The following is a 14,741-nucleotide window of genomic DNA, read 5'->3' as shown; positions in this document are numbered from 1 at the left end:
GAAGGATTTGTAGGTCAAATAACATTCCTATTGACATTAAGTAAAAGGATGACTCAAGAATATCCTTGTGAAAAAAGTATCTCTGAGAATCTACATCACAATTATTGACTTTCATCTATTTTTCTTTCTTTGGAGATTTTTCTGAATTTACCTATTTGAATTTTTTAAAAATAGGTGAAAGATGAAGAAAGATAATGTCTAAAATATGTATCAGAGAAGACATAACATATAGGGGTACAATTGATAAACATATATATAATAAAATTGTATGTAATAAAGGAGGTAAAGCAAACACCTGAGGAAAACTGAATTTATCAATTGAACTCTACTCAACTCTTAACATGTTATTAAAGAAATTAAAAATAAAGTTGCTGCAATATCAAGGAAGAAACTGAGAAAGTAAGAAACAAACTAAGCAAGACTAACTGAAGGGAAGGAGTAGATCTATTGATAGAAAGTTAAGGACAGAATGAGAGAAAGCGTTAAATGAGAATGAGATAAAAGTATTTAATCATGGAGAACAATAGACTTTAGTCTAGTCCTCTTACTATAGATAGGAAAAATGAGAAAAGAGATTAACAATCTTCTTCAAGTTTAGAAGTTGGCTTAAATAAAAATACAGCACTAAAAGCAGCATTATCTTATGTTTTTTTCAGTACACCAAAACTATAAATTAATAATAAGGACTACACGACAACCAACAGAATTCTCCCAAACAACCAGTACAAAATCCATAAAATTGTACTGGCATCTCATGGGTACTCAACCAATATTAAAAATGTATTTTTTTAAACTATGTAAAGACAGTATAGTAGCCAAAATAAAGAAACAAATTAACATATTTAAATCTAATTAAGCATGCATACTTTTTTCACAGTGACTTTACAGAAAAAAGTTAATAATAATATGTCTTGTTTATTGAACAGTGAAATAGCCTTTCACACAGTTTGCTATGGCTTTAATAAAAAAAAAAAAATACAGCCAAAAATTCTTGGCATGTGAGTTGCAATGTCACTGCAAATTGCAACTCTGGAGCATGACCATCTCAAATTGTTGCACGCTTGATGGCACAAAGTTTCTTTGGATCACTGGCTTCATACTTATGAAGCCATAATATATTCTGCAAGTAATGTGATAGTAATAAACAGGAGAATTTGCATGAACTGTCATACTACGGAACTGAAGTCAAACGTCCGAAGACTATAACAGCATTATTAGAGTTTTTCCAGAGATTTTCCTTTAGCATTCAAATAATCTGAACTCTTCGAAATACATTTGGAAAGAATTTGGGGACTTCTAAACACATAAAATAAGTAAATTTATGAATGCAAAATAGAAAATAAAAGAGTCATTTTCTGGAGATCTTTTTAAAAAAAACAGGAAGGCATATGTAAAGGCATAATATTAAACAAAAATATATAAGGAATAATATCGATTTTATCATAATGAAGAAAATCAGAATTTAAAAACTGTCTAATTTTACAAGATTACAGTAATACATAGAAGTTTACCCTAAGTTACAAGCAGAAAGAAAGACTTACTGTTTTGTTGATTAATGTTACAGGGGTCCACCATAGGCACATGAACAGGTGCAAAACAGGTGGAGGAAACTCTCCATGCATTTGCATGAAGTTGCGGTGTACCTTCTATCATGCCTGATGGAGAACTAGAAAGCAAGGATAATGTTCATCTTAGTCTCTCCCATTCCTTTAATTTGTTCATAGACTTTAAATATTGAAAAAAAAAAAGAGAGAGAGAATACTATTTTTTTTAACTTACAGAGAATCTTAGAGTTTGAAATGTTCTATTTTTTTTTTAAATATACTTGGTGTTAGCTTCCTGTTATTATGACTTTACAATGTGTCAAATTGTGGACGTATATGGTTTTATTTAATAACAATCTTAGCCTTGTGAAGAAAACATTATTAACCTCATTTAGAGAGAAAGCAGAGCAGAAGCTCAGATAAATATTAATGTTCACTCAGCTGATAAGTGTCAGGGCCAAGATTCAAATCCAGTTTATACTGATTTAATGGGACATCATACAACCAAAATATTGTGTGGTTTAGAGTGCATGAAAAGAAGAGGTAGGTAGCTCACATGATTCTTTTCAAGGTAAAGACAAATGTCTCAAAGAATAAATAGTCTATAATTCTGGTTCAATATTTCAATTTCCATTATGAGGCCTGAAATACTGAGTTTCCATTGAGAAGTTGGGCAAATGAAATAATTGAAAATTGAGGGGAAGTTATATAAAAGGCACCCTTCATCCAAGTTCACTCATTTCTTCAGTTCCCTCAGCAAACCAAAATGAAAGAGACACATTTACCCTTCTGAAGTCAGGCTTTTAAACCACAACAGTGTTTACTAGCCAAACACTAAAATGCCCCCTCTAGCAGCCATCAAAATTTAGTAACTTATCAGCTAATATTTAGTAGATGACAGTCCCTATTGGACACTGTGCCAGACACTGTCAAAACTTCTTAGAGAATCAAGTTAGACTAGCTCTCCTGTAGAAAGCTTTGAGCAAGCAAAAGTTGACTAATATAAGCCCTAACTATGTTCATCGCTACGACATGACTAAATGATAGAGTGGGCTTTATCTCGGTTCTTTGTAGCGTCCTTGTTAGCATTTAGCTCAGTCACCATTAATTATATGGAACTTCTCACCACAATGACTGAGAGAGTAGAAAAAAGAAAAGGAGCTGTATAAGCCATTCCATAATGCCCACCCTTTGTTCTCACCCTTTCTCTTTTTCTTTTTTTTCTACTCCTCAAAATTAAACCACTCTAGAACTATACAAAGAATTATAACAGTCATCTAATCCAAAATCGCATCTTGTTCAAATGAGAACACTGAAACTCAAAGAAATTGAATGACTTGTGCTAGCTCTTCTCATTCTTTCCTTCTTCCCTCTTATTTCTTACAAAGGACAATAAAATAGGTCAAGGTGATGGGTGTAGTCAGGGTTCCAGGAGGAACTGACACAGAGCTTAGCTCTCTTATTTCAGTTAGTTCACTTAAAACAATAAAAACCAAAAAAAAAAAAAAAATAGGAGTTAAAATGTAGACCCATCTATTTACTGAATTTCATTTTTAAAATAACCTTTTGGTTCACCACAGTTATCTTACTGTAACAAGGCATGCAAAATAAATTTTCAAGTAATTAATATTTTCCATTCCACTATGTTTGCAGATTCGCAATAACCTTTGTGAAGTAAAGAATTTTAACTGCTATGCTGGAAAGCCAAACAATGTTAGAAAGTTATCTCTAACTCTGAAATATTATCCTGCACTGTTATCACGCCTGAATGTTTATATATGGAGGAGACTGATGCCTTAGGAAGAGGCAAACAGATCTGCCATCTGTTAAACACTGACTGCTAAACCAGTTTAATAAACAAAGAAGAAAAAGAAGGCTTAATGTCTTTTCTGCACATCTTAGCCAATCCACTTAATGTAGTTTCTGTTTCACAAATGTGATCAAGATCCTGATCTACAAATAAATGAAACAAAAACACGAAATAATCTAAAAAAAATAATCACAAAGGAGACAAGATAAAATAAATCTTTTGAAATTTATATTGTTAAATGCCAGTTCTCCTTGCCCATCCTAATTCTCTTCTTGGTGACCCATTAAAAGTCTTACCTCTGTGCAGTTCAACGATCTACTTCTCATGTTCTACACTCGTTCCTAATAATACAAGGACCGAGGATCTGATCCTTATTCTCAAAGCCATCACAATTTTAAGTGACAATCAGACAGATAAATGATGGATTTTCATAGATAACAGAGCCCAAATTAACTGTCTGGTGTGGTATGAACTCACTTTTTAAAGCAAATAATGTCTGAGATGGATTGAACTATAAATAGGAGTTCATAAAAGATTAGGAGATGGAAAGAACCCCAAGCAGGAGGAATATACAGAAGAGTTTTTTTTTTTTTAATGTTATTGGAAGAAATGTCTTCTTCAAGAAACATTCCCTAGCTACTCAGCTCACTCTGACCTACTTCTAATTCCTATTGTGCTTCTAGCCACAGCCACACAATTCAACATTTAACTTGTTGAAATTACCTCAGTATTTATGTATGCATTGTTGTTTAATACCTTGCCTTGAACTAATTATTTCTTAAAGGTTATTATCCCCTCCCAATTTGCAATAATAAGCTCCTTGAAGATGGGAACCACATCACACTGCTTAAATTATCCTACCATGCTTAGTACAATAACAGGTGCTCAAAGCATTTTACACTGTGTCTTTTCACATGTAGGTGAAAGTGCTTTGTCAATACAAGGGGTACAAACATATATTATTGTTTTTCTTCTGATGAAACATCAAACTATCACAAAATCCAATTAACCTGGATGTCGAAATGCTGCTTTAGAGGTATAATTCATAGAAAATGATATCAATATTTTAAAAGTATAACTTACTATCATTAATACCAAATAATATTAAGATTTTTTAAAGTACTGTTAAGCTTGATAAGTGGCAAGGAAGAGGATAAAAGGTAGTTATTTCACCAATTAGTCCACAGACTCTGAGTCATGCTCCCTAAATTTAAAATCCAGTTCTACTGTATTTGAACTAGCTGACTTTGAGCTATTTATCTGCCATTTTGGGGCCTCAGTTAGTTTTTGTATCTGTAAAACATAGATGCTAATCAGGGGGATTGCCAAAATTTAAATAGGATGATCCATGTGAAGCTCTTGGAACAATGATGACTAAGCTATATAATTAAAGTAAACATTTTCGATGAAAGAATTTATATTCTCTAAATTACTAGTCATTAAATCATGTTAGCTATACAGAAATCATACTTACAGAAAATCATCCCTTATATTCCCATTAAAAGTGCCACACAGACCTAGTGTTCTTCTTTTCCATGCACTGGTGAGCTGAATATAAATTCTTTCCCCGTCTATAGCAAACAGAATCTTTAAACCAAATGTGGTTTTTAGAAGAATAAATAAGGATGACAGAGTTTGAATTTCAACAATTCCTGCAGGAAAAGAACAGTTTTGAGATTCATAGGCAGCATTCTGAAATGCTAGCATACAACATCAAGACTCAGCTCTTATAAGAGCCTGGGCTTTGAGGGAGGCGGGTCCCAGTTCCTGCCCCTGTGCTCCAGGGACTGCTTCTGCCACTTTGTGCCTGCTTTCTTTCCTCTCATGTCCCTTCCATCCTTTATTTCTGGATCTTAAGCAAATATTTTTAATAAATTGTCAGGTCCACACGTAATTTCAGTTGGCAAGCAGTCCTTAGACATTTAAAATCTGATCTCTTTCCCTCAACTTGTGTGTGTGTGTGTGTGTGTGTGTGTGTGTGTGTGTGTGTGTGAGAGAGAGAGAGAGAGAGAGAGAGAGAGAGAGAGAGAGAGAAAGAGAGAGAATTTTTCCAAAAACTAGTCATGATTTAAAAAGAAAGTGGTACTTTTCTCAAAAATGCAAAAGGAGGAGCACAGCAATTAAGAAACACTATTTTATGAGACACCTGTAGAGACAAGAAGCTTGTGTTCAAGATTGAACTGACGGCTTTTGACACCAGAAGAATTGTCCCTGGACTTCTATCACAATTTTTGCATTCATCCGGTCACCAAACCCAGAAAGCCGAGAATCATTCTTTGATCACTTTATTTGTTGCTCTTCCCCAACTAACCATAATTCAATCTATCACCAAGTTCAAACCATTTTTTTTCTAAATAATTTTTCAATCTTCTTCTTTCCATCTCTACTGTCACTGCTTTAGATTAGTTACCCTTCATTCCTTGTATGCCTTACTTTAATAACATCTTAACTGTTCTCCATGTTACCTGTCTAACATCTCTCAAAGCCACTTCTACACTGTTGTCATAGTATTCTACCAAAAAAAAGATCAGTCTTCTCATTAAACTTATTGTTTATTTAATTGAACCACATGAGATTTGCATCTTTGTACATAAAAATGGTAAAATGTGATAATTTTATATTCAATTTCATATCAAATTCAGCTTCCTTAACATGATAATGAGTAGCACAGTCGTGTAATTTCTAATATGAATTGGGACATTTCTGAGAGTGAAAGAGAGTGTTATTACTAACTTCGCTGGAACACAGACATGTACAGGGCCTGTCCAAGGAAAATCACAATGTATGATGCCCTGTATGTGAGGCCTTCCCTAGTCTCATCCCCACCTATTTTCCTATTCTCGTCTCTGGATATTCTCCGTTTACCCTCTTCAAGCTTCAGGAATGTCAAACTAGCTGTAGTTCTCCCTAAACATACTGCAGAGTTCTATACCTCTTTCTGTGCATGGAACACTTTCATCATCTCTTTCATCCCAACAACCCTTATCCTTAAATGCTCACTTCCTTCAGAAAACCTTCCTGATGATTCCTGCACACCCCTCCTGAAGGCCAGGAGAGCTGCGCTCAGTTGGACACCCAAAGTCCCTATGCATATCTGTGAGTTTAGCACACTTTATGCAAGTGGCTGTTTGCTTGTGTCTCTCCCCTTTCAAATGTAGGCCACTTGAGGTAAACACTAGGTCCCATAAACATTGTGGTCTCCACTATGTTTAGCTGAGGACTGGCAACATATACGCATTCAAATGTTAGGAGAGTCAGCTAATGGGAGAAGACTCCATTTAGGTTGTTTTGTTACTTCTCTTCTTTTAATGTAAAAAAAGTACACCATTGGCAGTGCTTCTTACCATTCAGATTGAAGCCTTGGTTAGGACTGGTAAGGATTTGTCCTCCCCTACTAAGGGTCACTTGTTTGTTAAAATCATCCTCCAGGATTAGAGTTATAGACTGAAGGCAGACCAAGCCAAGATTCTGCATAAAAATCAAATCACCAATTAAAGGAAGGAGACTGATAAAAAGACATAGAAAGAGGAAGGGACAATGGAAGAGAAAAACAGGAGGTGAGGGAGCAAAAGGAGAAAAGAAAGGAAAAAGAGAGTACACATGGATAAGAATTTCTAGTATAGAGAAGGCTTGAGTATAAATAATATTATAAAGTAATTACTGCATAACCTATCTTATGTAGCCCCGTTACTAATAAAACATATCTTTATATAGTACATTAAATATACTGTACATATATATTTTTTACACAGAACATTAAGCAAAAATGTTTTCAATAAAGTACCAATAATTATGTTTTTCATAGAACAAGTTAAAGTACCTCTCTAAATTCATTTAAGTAGGATATTAGACATTTAAAAAATCAATAAAGAAAAGAACAAAAAAATTAGAATTCTATATAAAAAGCTTATTCAGACTCTGACATATTGCAAAGGAAAAACAAAACAAAACTGGAAAAAAGCTAATAAAGTAATTCAGAATTTTTATTGGAAAGAACCATTTCATATTGGAATAAAACCATAAAATTAAAGATTTCTGCAAAATTTTGACTATGATTTAGAGAGACGAAAGATCTGAATGTCTTTATTTACAAATTATTGGTATGTTCATTTGAAAAAATATCTAAAATATTTAAGTATGCTAAAAATTTATCATATCTATTTTGAACAATATTAAACATGTTTAATCCTGTGAAGAATCATCTCTTTAAAATTGTGGTTTTTGAAGTAACCAAAAACTTAGGTCCATTGTGTAATTATGCATGAAATGTTGAAAAACTATACATATGAATAGCATTTTTAAGAAAGAAAATGCACTTATACATATAGTATTTAATCTAAGACATATTTGTTCTCATATTTTAACATCTCTGAAATCAGGATGTATCATATAATCGGTAGTATAACAGATCATCAACATTTTTTCTCTCTTTAATAGTATATAGGGCAATGATGCATCTAACATCATTGATGTCTTATTTTTGAAGAAAATAACTACCCATTGGTGCTACAATTCTGAATCTAGACAAAGTTTGAGTCAAAAAACAATTAACATTTTTCTAGTAATTTTGAGATAGTCTTACCTGCTCACAGTGAGCTTTCTGTAAAGTAATTGTGAATTTATCTTTTCCCGTTCCTTTCACAAGGATGTATTGGCACATTCCAATGAAAGAATAATGTCGACCATCAAAAGTTGTAAAATGAGAATCACCCACAACGGAGCATTGAACTACAAAAACAAAAACAAACAAACAAAAAAAAGGATGAAGGAGGGAGAGAGAAAGAAAGAAAAAGAAAGAGAAAGAAATTATTTATTCTTAGAAGCAGGAGCTCAACTTAGGGGAAATAATCATGCAGCAAAAAAGAACAGCTAAAATGTTTAAAATGTATTAGTTTGGCAAACTTACTAAATCACGTTATTCAATTTGATTTGAAGTTTACTAAATGATAGCTCTTCCAAATATGTTTTAGCTTCTGTAATATTTTTACTATTTTAATATATTTTTACCAAGTTTGCCTCAACATTATCATTTATTCAACTTTTCCATTTATCGTCTGAATATCTGGATTTATAGATCATTACATCTTATTGTGTATGAGATGACCTCATAAAAATTATTGCTATTTTCTTCCTCAATTAAAAAAAAATGGATACATTTTCTTTAAAAATATTTTAAACGATTACCTGGACAGTCATGCTCAGTGCAGTTCCAAACTCCACCAACACATACACTAAATAAAATGATAAAAATATTAATCTACTGGTATAGAGAAATTGCATTGTTTGCATCAATGTATTGATTAATGTATTAAAACATATCATGTTTATAGGCTCAGAATAATCTTATTTGAATGAAACACATTTCTGCACAAGTTCAATTAACTGATAAATTTGAACTGGCCTAAATTATTTATTGTTTGTCATACTTAAAAATCATTGAAGATGATACAAAGGGAGTACCAAGAAGAGAACTTCTGGGTTTTTTTCCTTTTCTCATTGCTTAAACTAAAAAAGTCAAACACAAAAAGTATTTACCTATATCATCAGAGAAATATATATGAAGAAAAATATTTTAAAAATTAACTCACGTACTTACAAATTAAGAAAATTGATTTTGAGGATCTTCAGATATTAAAGAGAGAAAAAAAGTCACCTATTGTAAGATAAATTCTGCCTCTACTATCAAAAAGATATGAATTTTAGAGAACAGAAGCAGTCTCTGAAAGGCAGAAACTCAAATCAGAATCTAAGAATAGGATTAGTTATCCAATTGCATTTCCATTAAATGAACTGACAACCAAAGGGGAAAGAGCCTGATGACATTTAGATCTCTGTTTCTTTTTATGACTGCCCTGGAGGGATTAACACTCACCTACACTATTTAGCTAATTTAATACAAAATCCTTAATGTCTTAGTTCATGGCCAAAAATTGACAATATAGGGAGTCATTTTTTAAAGTACTCAAAAAGAATGGTCAGGAGCACCATCAAGTTCTAAGGATAAAAATAAGTGCAAATTAGTGATTACAAATAATAAAAAAATGTAATAGACTCTTCACATGGGTAAAGATTTCTCAGAATTATCAAGGGAAGTGAGAAGAATTACATCATAAAAGAAGGTGTAGATGCCCCTACCCCTGTACAGACTTTAAATAAACTACAAACTGTGTCTTGGAATTTTTGGAAAGAAAACAGTAATAAGTACATTCTCTTAAACATACATCATGGCAAAGTTATCAACTAGCCAGATAACCAGAAACAATTGGCTGTGCATTGTTCACATACCATTCAGTGCATTCCTGTTCAATTTTTGAACCAACTGAATAAGCTAATCCATGAAAACTACATGGGCAATTTTCCAAGGAGATGCAAGTTCCGTTGTCCATTATGAGGCCTAGTTAAAGAAAAATATACATGAAATTTCAAAAGAAATAATAAAGACTGTATTCTTTGAATATAGTAATTTGAGCAACCTTTATTGAACATTTGCTTACTCTATGTTATAAAATACAAATGTCTTTACTTTCAAGAGGTTACCAACATCTTGGTTCATTCTCAATTAGTAGCTACCTTATAAACGTCTATTTCAGTGGTTTTCAACTTTCTTATCCCATGACTTATCATCAAAAGCTCAAGATTCATCATACAGAATAAAAGCAACTAGACAGTATTTCCTTGCTTTTGAAGGAAAAAGGAAGGGAGAGAGGGAAAAAAGATATATTCTTCCCTTAATCTCTGTTCATCTCAAAATTAGAGATTTACACAATCATCACACATATAACAAATAGCCAGGTGGTGCTACTCAAAGGGCAAGTACAGGAGAACTGTGTTTATTAATTCTCTCTAATGAATAAAGGTAGTCGAGCCAGAATATAAATCAACTGTTACTAAGCACACTATTTCATTCAGCTGAGTAAGACTTTCTAGATGAGGAGGCATTGATTTATATTCTGGTACAAATTCCTTATCGCATCATTGGCTGGTAACAAAGAGTTCAGGCCTGGCACTGGTCCAAAGATCATATTTTGAGTAACACTAATGGAACAATGGACTGACGTCAACATATCTGGTTCCAGATACTCCTCACTCATATTAATTATATGACTATGGTAAAATCACATTAACATCTCTGGGATTCTATTTTTTTAATCTGTGAAAATAAAAAGGGTGTGAGCAAATCTTCAGTGTTCTTTAAAAGGTCTGTGGGTATAGGAATCATTCCTGTTTAGATCCCACCTGTGTCACTAGTATATTAGTTCTAATTTCCAATATTAAAACTACATCAGGACTAAAACCTTGTACTGCCAAGAATGAAGGCTTTTTTCCCCTTGAAATTGCTTTCAGAAATTATTAAATATTTTTAAATATTCAAGAGAACAAAAAATTTGCCATGGATAACTTCAAGACTCCAGATTCCAAATTTCCTGGGAAATTTACAAAGCAATAAACTTCTTTATTAAAGAAAAGCAGACTTTTCTCCTAGTCACTTCAAGAACCAAATTCTGCAACAGTAGAAAATGACAATAGCCCTTAATGTGCTGGGAGAGACTGTTGCAACATGATTCTCAGATCACAGGATGCTAGTTTCCATGAGTGCAGATATTGTTTCCTTCATGAAACACTTACCATCTGGACAGTAACATCCATCAAGACAGTGGAGATTGCTCCCAAGACACTGTTTCTCAAATGTGCAGGTGGGTGGGCAACAGCTGATACAATCCCGATGGACGAAGCTATCATCACATTTATCAGCTGCAATGGGCAAACAGGGGAGCTGTAAGTCAACTTTATTCACCCCTCTTTCAAAAATAATTAGCATTTTGAAAAGTTTGCAAGTTTACCAATGTTATTGCAATATAACATGAGTACTAGCGGAAATTCTGAGTACTAAGATAATCCTAAAATTAACAAAAATACACAAGGCATAGAAAATAAGAAAACATACTGCATGCTGGAAAGTCATCTCTCCAGTCTTGAATAGGGTAGCCAGCATGGGAACAGGCTCTAGCGTACTCAGTAGCTGCTCGACAATAGGTATCATCATCATCAGTTCTAGAAAGTGAAAAGACAGAGCCAGAATCATGGCAGAAATGTTGACAGCGTTCATGCCTTTGAGCTCCTGATCTCTAGAAAATGCTGAGGGTGTGGTGAATATTCCAATATTAACTGATGTCAGCATGTACATAATATAATGCATTACTTACAATAATGCAGAAAACAAATAAACATGAGACCCTGGCAAAAAGATGTAGATAAATTGTCTTCAATAATTTTGAAGTTTTTCAATAATTTGACTACTTTTCTTTTGATTCAAGGGCGTACATAAACTAAAAAAGATTTCTATTGTGATTATGACATTCTTTCTAGAAGCCTTGTATGTATTTTTTGGCTTCTACACAAAGCATCCTAGATCTTTAAGAATTTAATAAAGCTTATTACAACAGATAAAATTCTATCCCAACAAAGGCACCAAATATGAAACTTATTTCAAAGACAACATGCTTTTGATAGTCTATGTGCTGGAATAAAACCTATACCAATAATCTACATACAGTACATTTGAAAGATTGAATAAACAGCATTTAAGATTTAAAAGATTTTTAATTCTTTCAAGTTTAAATTACTAAAGCTGGTTACTTTTATAATATTGCCAAGAGTAAATAATCTCTAATTATTTTCTTACAATCACTCTAGAAGCTCCCCCAAGCAAAGATAAGGGGTCGGTCAATTCCCAAAATAAAATAAGCAGGATTTATAATAAGATAGTAGACTTGTTTTTCAACCCAACTCAAACTTAAAATTAAATAGTTAAATATCTTACAAGATAATGACCTTAAGAATGTTGTATTTTGTGAAACTTGGCATATTCAGTATCTCTATTGTAAAAGCCACCTGTCTCAAATTGTGCTTATCCTGTGCTACTGTAATTGGAGTCATGCAGCTTATCTAGCCCAATTAACTTAGCTTCAGGAGGAAAAAGGAACTGAGCATGTAAACTTCAGGAGCTCAGAAAATATTCTAAACCTTCAAACAAACAAACAAACAAAAAAACTCTAAAAAACAGAATAGGCTAAAATTATTGTATTCCTAGAAAGATGTTAAGTTTACGATTTACCTTAAAATATGTGCATTTTCCTACAATTAATAGAGGCTTGACAGTTAACAAAGTGACTGAATATTAGTTTTCCAACCCAGTGTAACCATTATTAAAATAGCCACCATTTATTAATTGTCTGTCTTACTCTATGGCATCACATGAAACCTCACAACAACTGGGCAGGAAAGAAGTTATTATCCCAATTACTGAGGAAAAAATGAGTTTATTTTTCTATTTTGGATGTAAACTTATGAAGGAAAATGAGCATTAAGGAATAGCTGTTTTTAAAACAATTGATTTCAGTATGGCAAAACTAAAATTATTTCCTTGCCAGTAGGTTTATCATTCTTAGAAGCAGAAACAGGGCCTAAATTCAAGGATTGGTACTCTATCATCCTTTAAACTCTAACTCAGACGTCATCTCCTCTGGGGAGCCTTTAGAGGTACTCCCTGATAAAGTCAGTGGTTCCTTCCTCCACCTCCACAGCACTTTGTATTTAGAGCACATGTCATTCATTGTTGGAGACCTGTTTCTTCTCTACCCCATTAGACTCTGAGTTCCTAGGACAAGGACCATGTCTAAATTGTTTCTGTCTTTCCAAGGTGTGGCACAATGCTCATCTCAGAGTAGATGCTCAGAAAATGTGTGTTGAATCAAATTCAACATACAATCATAATCCAAGTAGGATATTAACTTGATCTCAATAGATTCGTGCTATTCTCATGGCATAGGATGCTTGTAATGCAGTCCCTTAATATAAGAAATGAAGAATATTTCCTTATTTCCTTTAGGGAGAAAGGACATAGATAGTTCTAGTCCTGGGTGATATACTAAGCGAAGTGAAATCTATCCTCTCCACCTCAAATATACCTCTTAAGGCAGCGGTCCCCAACATTTTTGGCACCAGGAACCGGTGCTTCTATGAGAATCTAACACCTGATGATCTGGGGTGGAGTTGGGGCGGTGATGCTAGCACTGGGGAGTGGCTGCAAATATAGATGAAGCTTTGCTTGCTGGCCCGTCACTCACCTCCTGCTGTGCCGCCGGTTCCTAACAGGCTTCGGACCCGTACTGGTCCTCAGCCCAGGGGTTGGGGACCCCTGTCTTAAGGTATCAGATGATTCCAACCAGTAAAAGATGTTTCTCTGTTATGTTATTTTTATTTGCTCTGGAGCAATTAAGTTTTAAAATCCAAAGCCTAAAGATATCAACATCTCAAAAGACAAAAATGTTAATGTCTCAATGATAGAATTTCAGACAAAGTGAATGTAGCAGAAACTGTTTTTTGTTTTTGTTTTTGTTTTTGTTTTTGTTTTGTCCTAGTTCCCTTTCTTTTCAGTCTTAGAACCTCCAAGTTTTTGCTAGACCTATGGCTGCCCAGCTAAAACAACATTTCCCAGCAGTTCTTATATCGAGGTGTGGCCATGGTTCTGAGTTCTGGCCAAAGGGTTAAAAGTTGAAGTGTGAGGAAGACTTCCAGGTCACGTCCTTAAAAAAAGCTGCTGGCCCTCTGCTTCCATTCCTCCCTACCTAAGGACTAAAATATGGACATGGTAGTGATAAGCCAGTTTGGGCCATGAAATTGATAAATATTACTCTAGATCCTGGGGGATGACGTAGGAATAGCATCACTGAGTCACTGGAAAACTCAGAGTGGGCACATTACTCAGAGTAGGACCACTTAGCAGCTCGGGCTTTATATAAGAGAAATATAAGCATTCAATTTAATTTAAGTCACTGCTAGTTTGGCAGTTGAAGCAGCCAAACAACGTCCTAACATAAACAGAATAACTTTCCCGGATCTGCCAAATGATACTTCATCTCAGTCTGCTTGAGAAGTAGATGCTAGCGATAACAATAAAGGCAAGGTTAAAGACTGCTGGAGAATTGTCCAAGAAAGAGTCCCCATGGAATAAGAACAATTGTTAACTCCATATACATGGTTAAATAAAGATCATGGACTGCCTACAAGGACCCTCAAAAGGAGTCTGAATGGAAGAACAGAGATAATAACAATCTAGTGATTAAATAAAAAATAAAACCAAATAGGGAACAGAATATCGTAAAATATAAAGTTAGAACCCAATATTTTACGCAAAGAGGAAGCTCTTTCAAAGCTCCTGTGTTAGTTCATAAATGCCTAAAATTTAGAGACTATACATATAAATAAAGATATAACTGCATTCTAATAAAAATTTACACATATCCCAAATAAGTTTATTTAACATCTGGAAAATATCATTATACTTATTATTTCATAATACTCTTTATTTAATTAAAGCTGAGTAG

At 33.8% G+C, this 14,741-nt stretch overlaps 1 protein-coding gene across 1 annotated transcript in view; it reads right to left on the bottom strand.

Moving 5' to 3' along the window:
• Positions 1–14,741, bottom strand: part of OTOGL (otogelin like) — a 133,378-nt gene that overhangs the window by 94,878 nt on the left and 23,759 nt on the right. Inside the window, exons 11-19 of the mRNA XM_023520405.1 lie at positions 13,189–13,229; positions 11,300–11,406; positions 10,981–11,106; positions 9,640–9,748; positions 8,539–8,585; positions 7,937–8,082; positions 6,699–6,822; positions 4,829–5,006; positions 1,542–1,666 (exon numbers count right to left, since the gene is read on the bottom strand). Coding sequence (XP_023376173.1) covers positions 1,542–1,666; positions 4,829–5,006; positions 6,699–6,822; positions 7,937–8,082; positions 8,539–8,585; positions 9,640–9,748; positions 10,981–11,106; positions 11,300–11,406; positions 13,189–13,229 — 1,003 coding nt within the window. The remainder of the gene's footprint in view (positions 1–1,541; positions 1,667–4,828; positions 5,007–6,698; positions 6,823–7,936; positions 8,083–8,538; positions 8,586–9,639; positions 9,749–10,980; positions 11,107–11,299; positions 11,407–13,188; positions 13,230–14,741) is intronic.

This window comes from Pteropus vampyrus, unplaced genomic scaffold (genome assembly GCF_000151845.1).
Source record: "Pteropus vampyrus isolate Shadow unplaced genomic scaffold, Pvam_2.0 Scaffold9, whole genome shotgun sequence".
NCBI lineage: Eukaryota > Metazoa > Chordata > Mammalia > Chiroptera > Pteropodidae > Pteropus > Pteropus vampyrus.
This window is presented reverse-complemented; position numbering and strand designations above follow the sequence as displayed.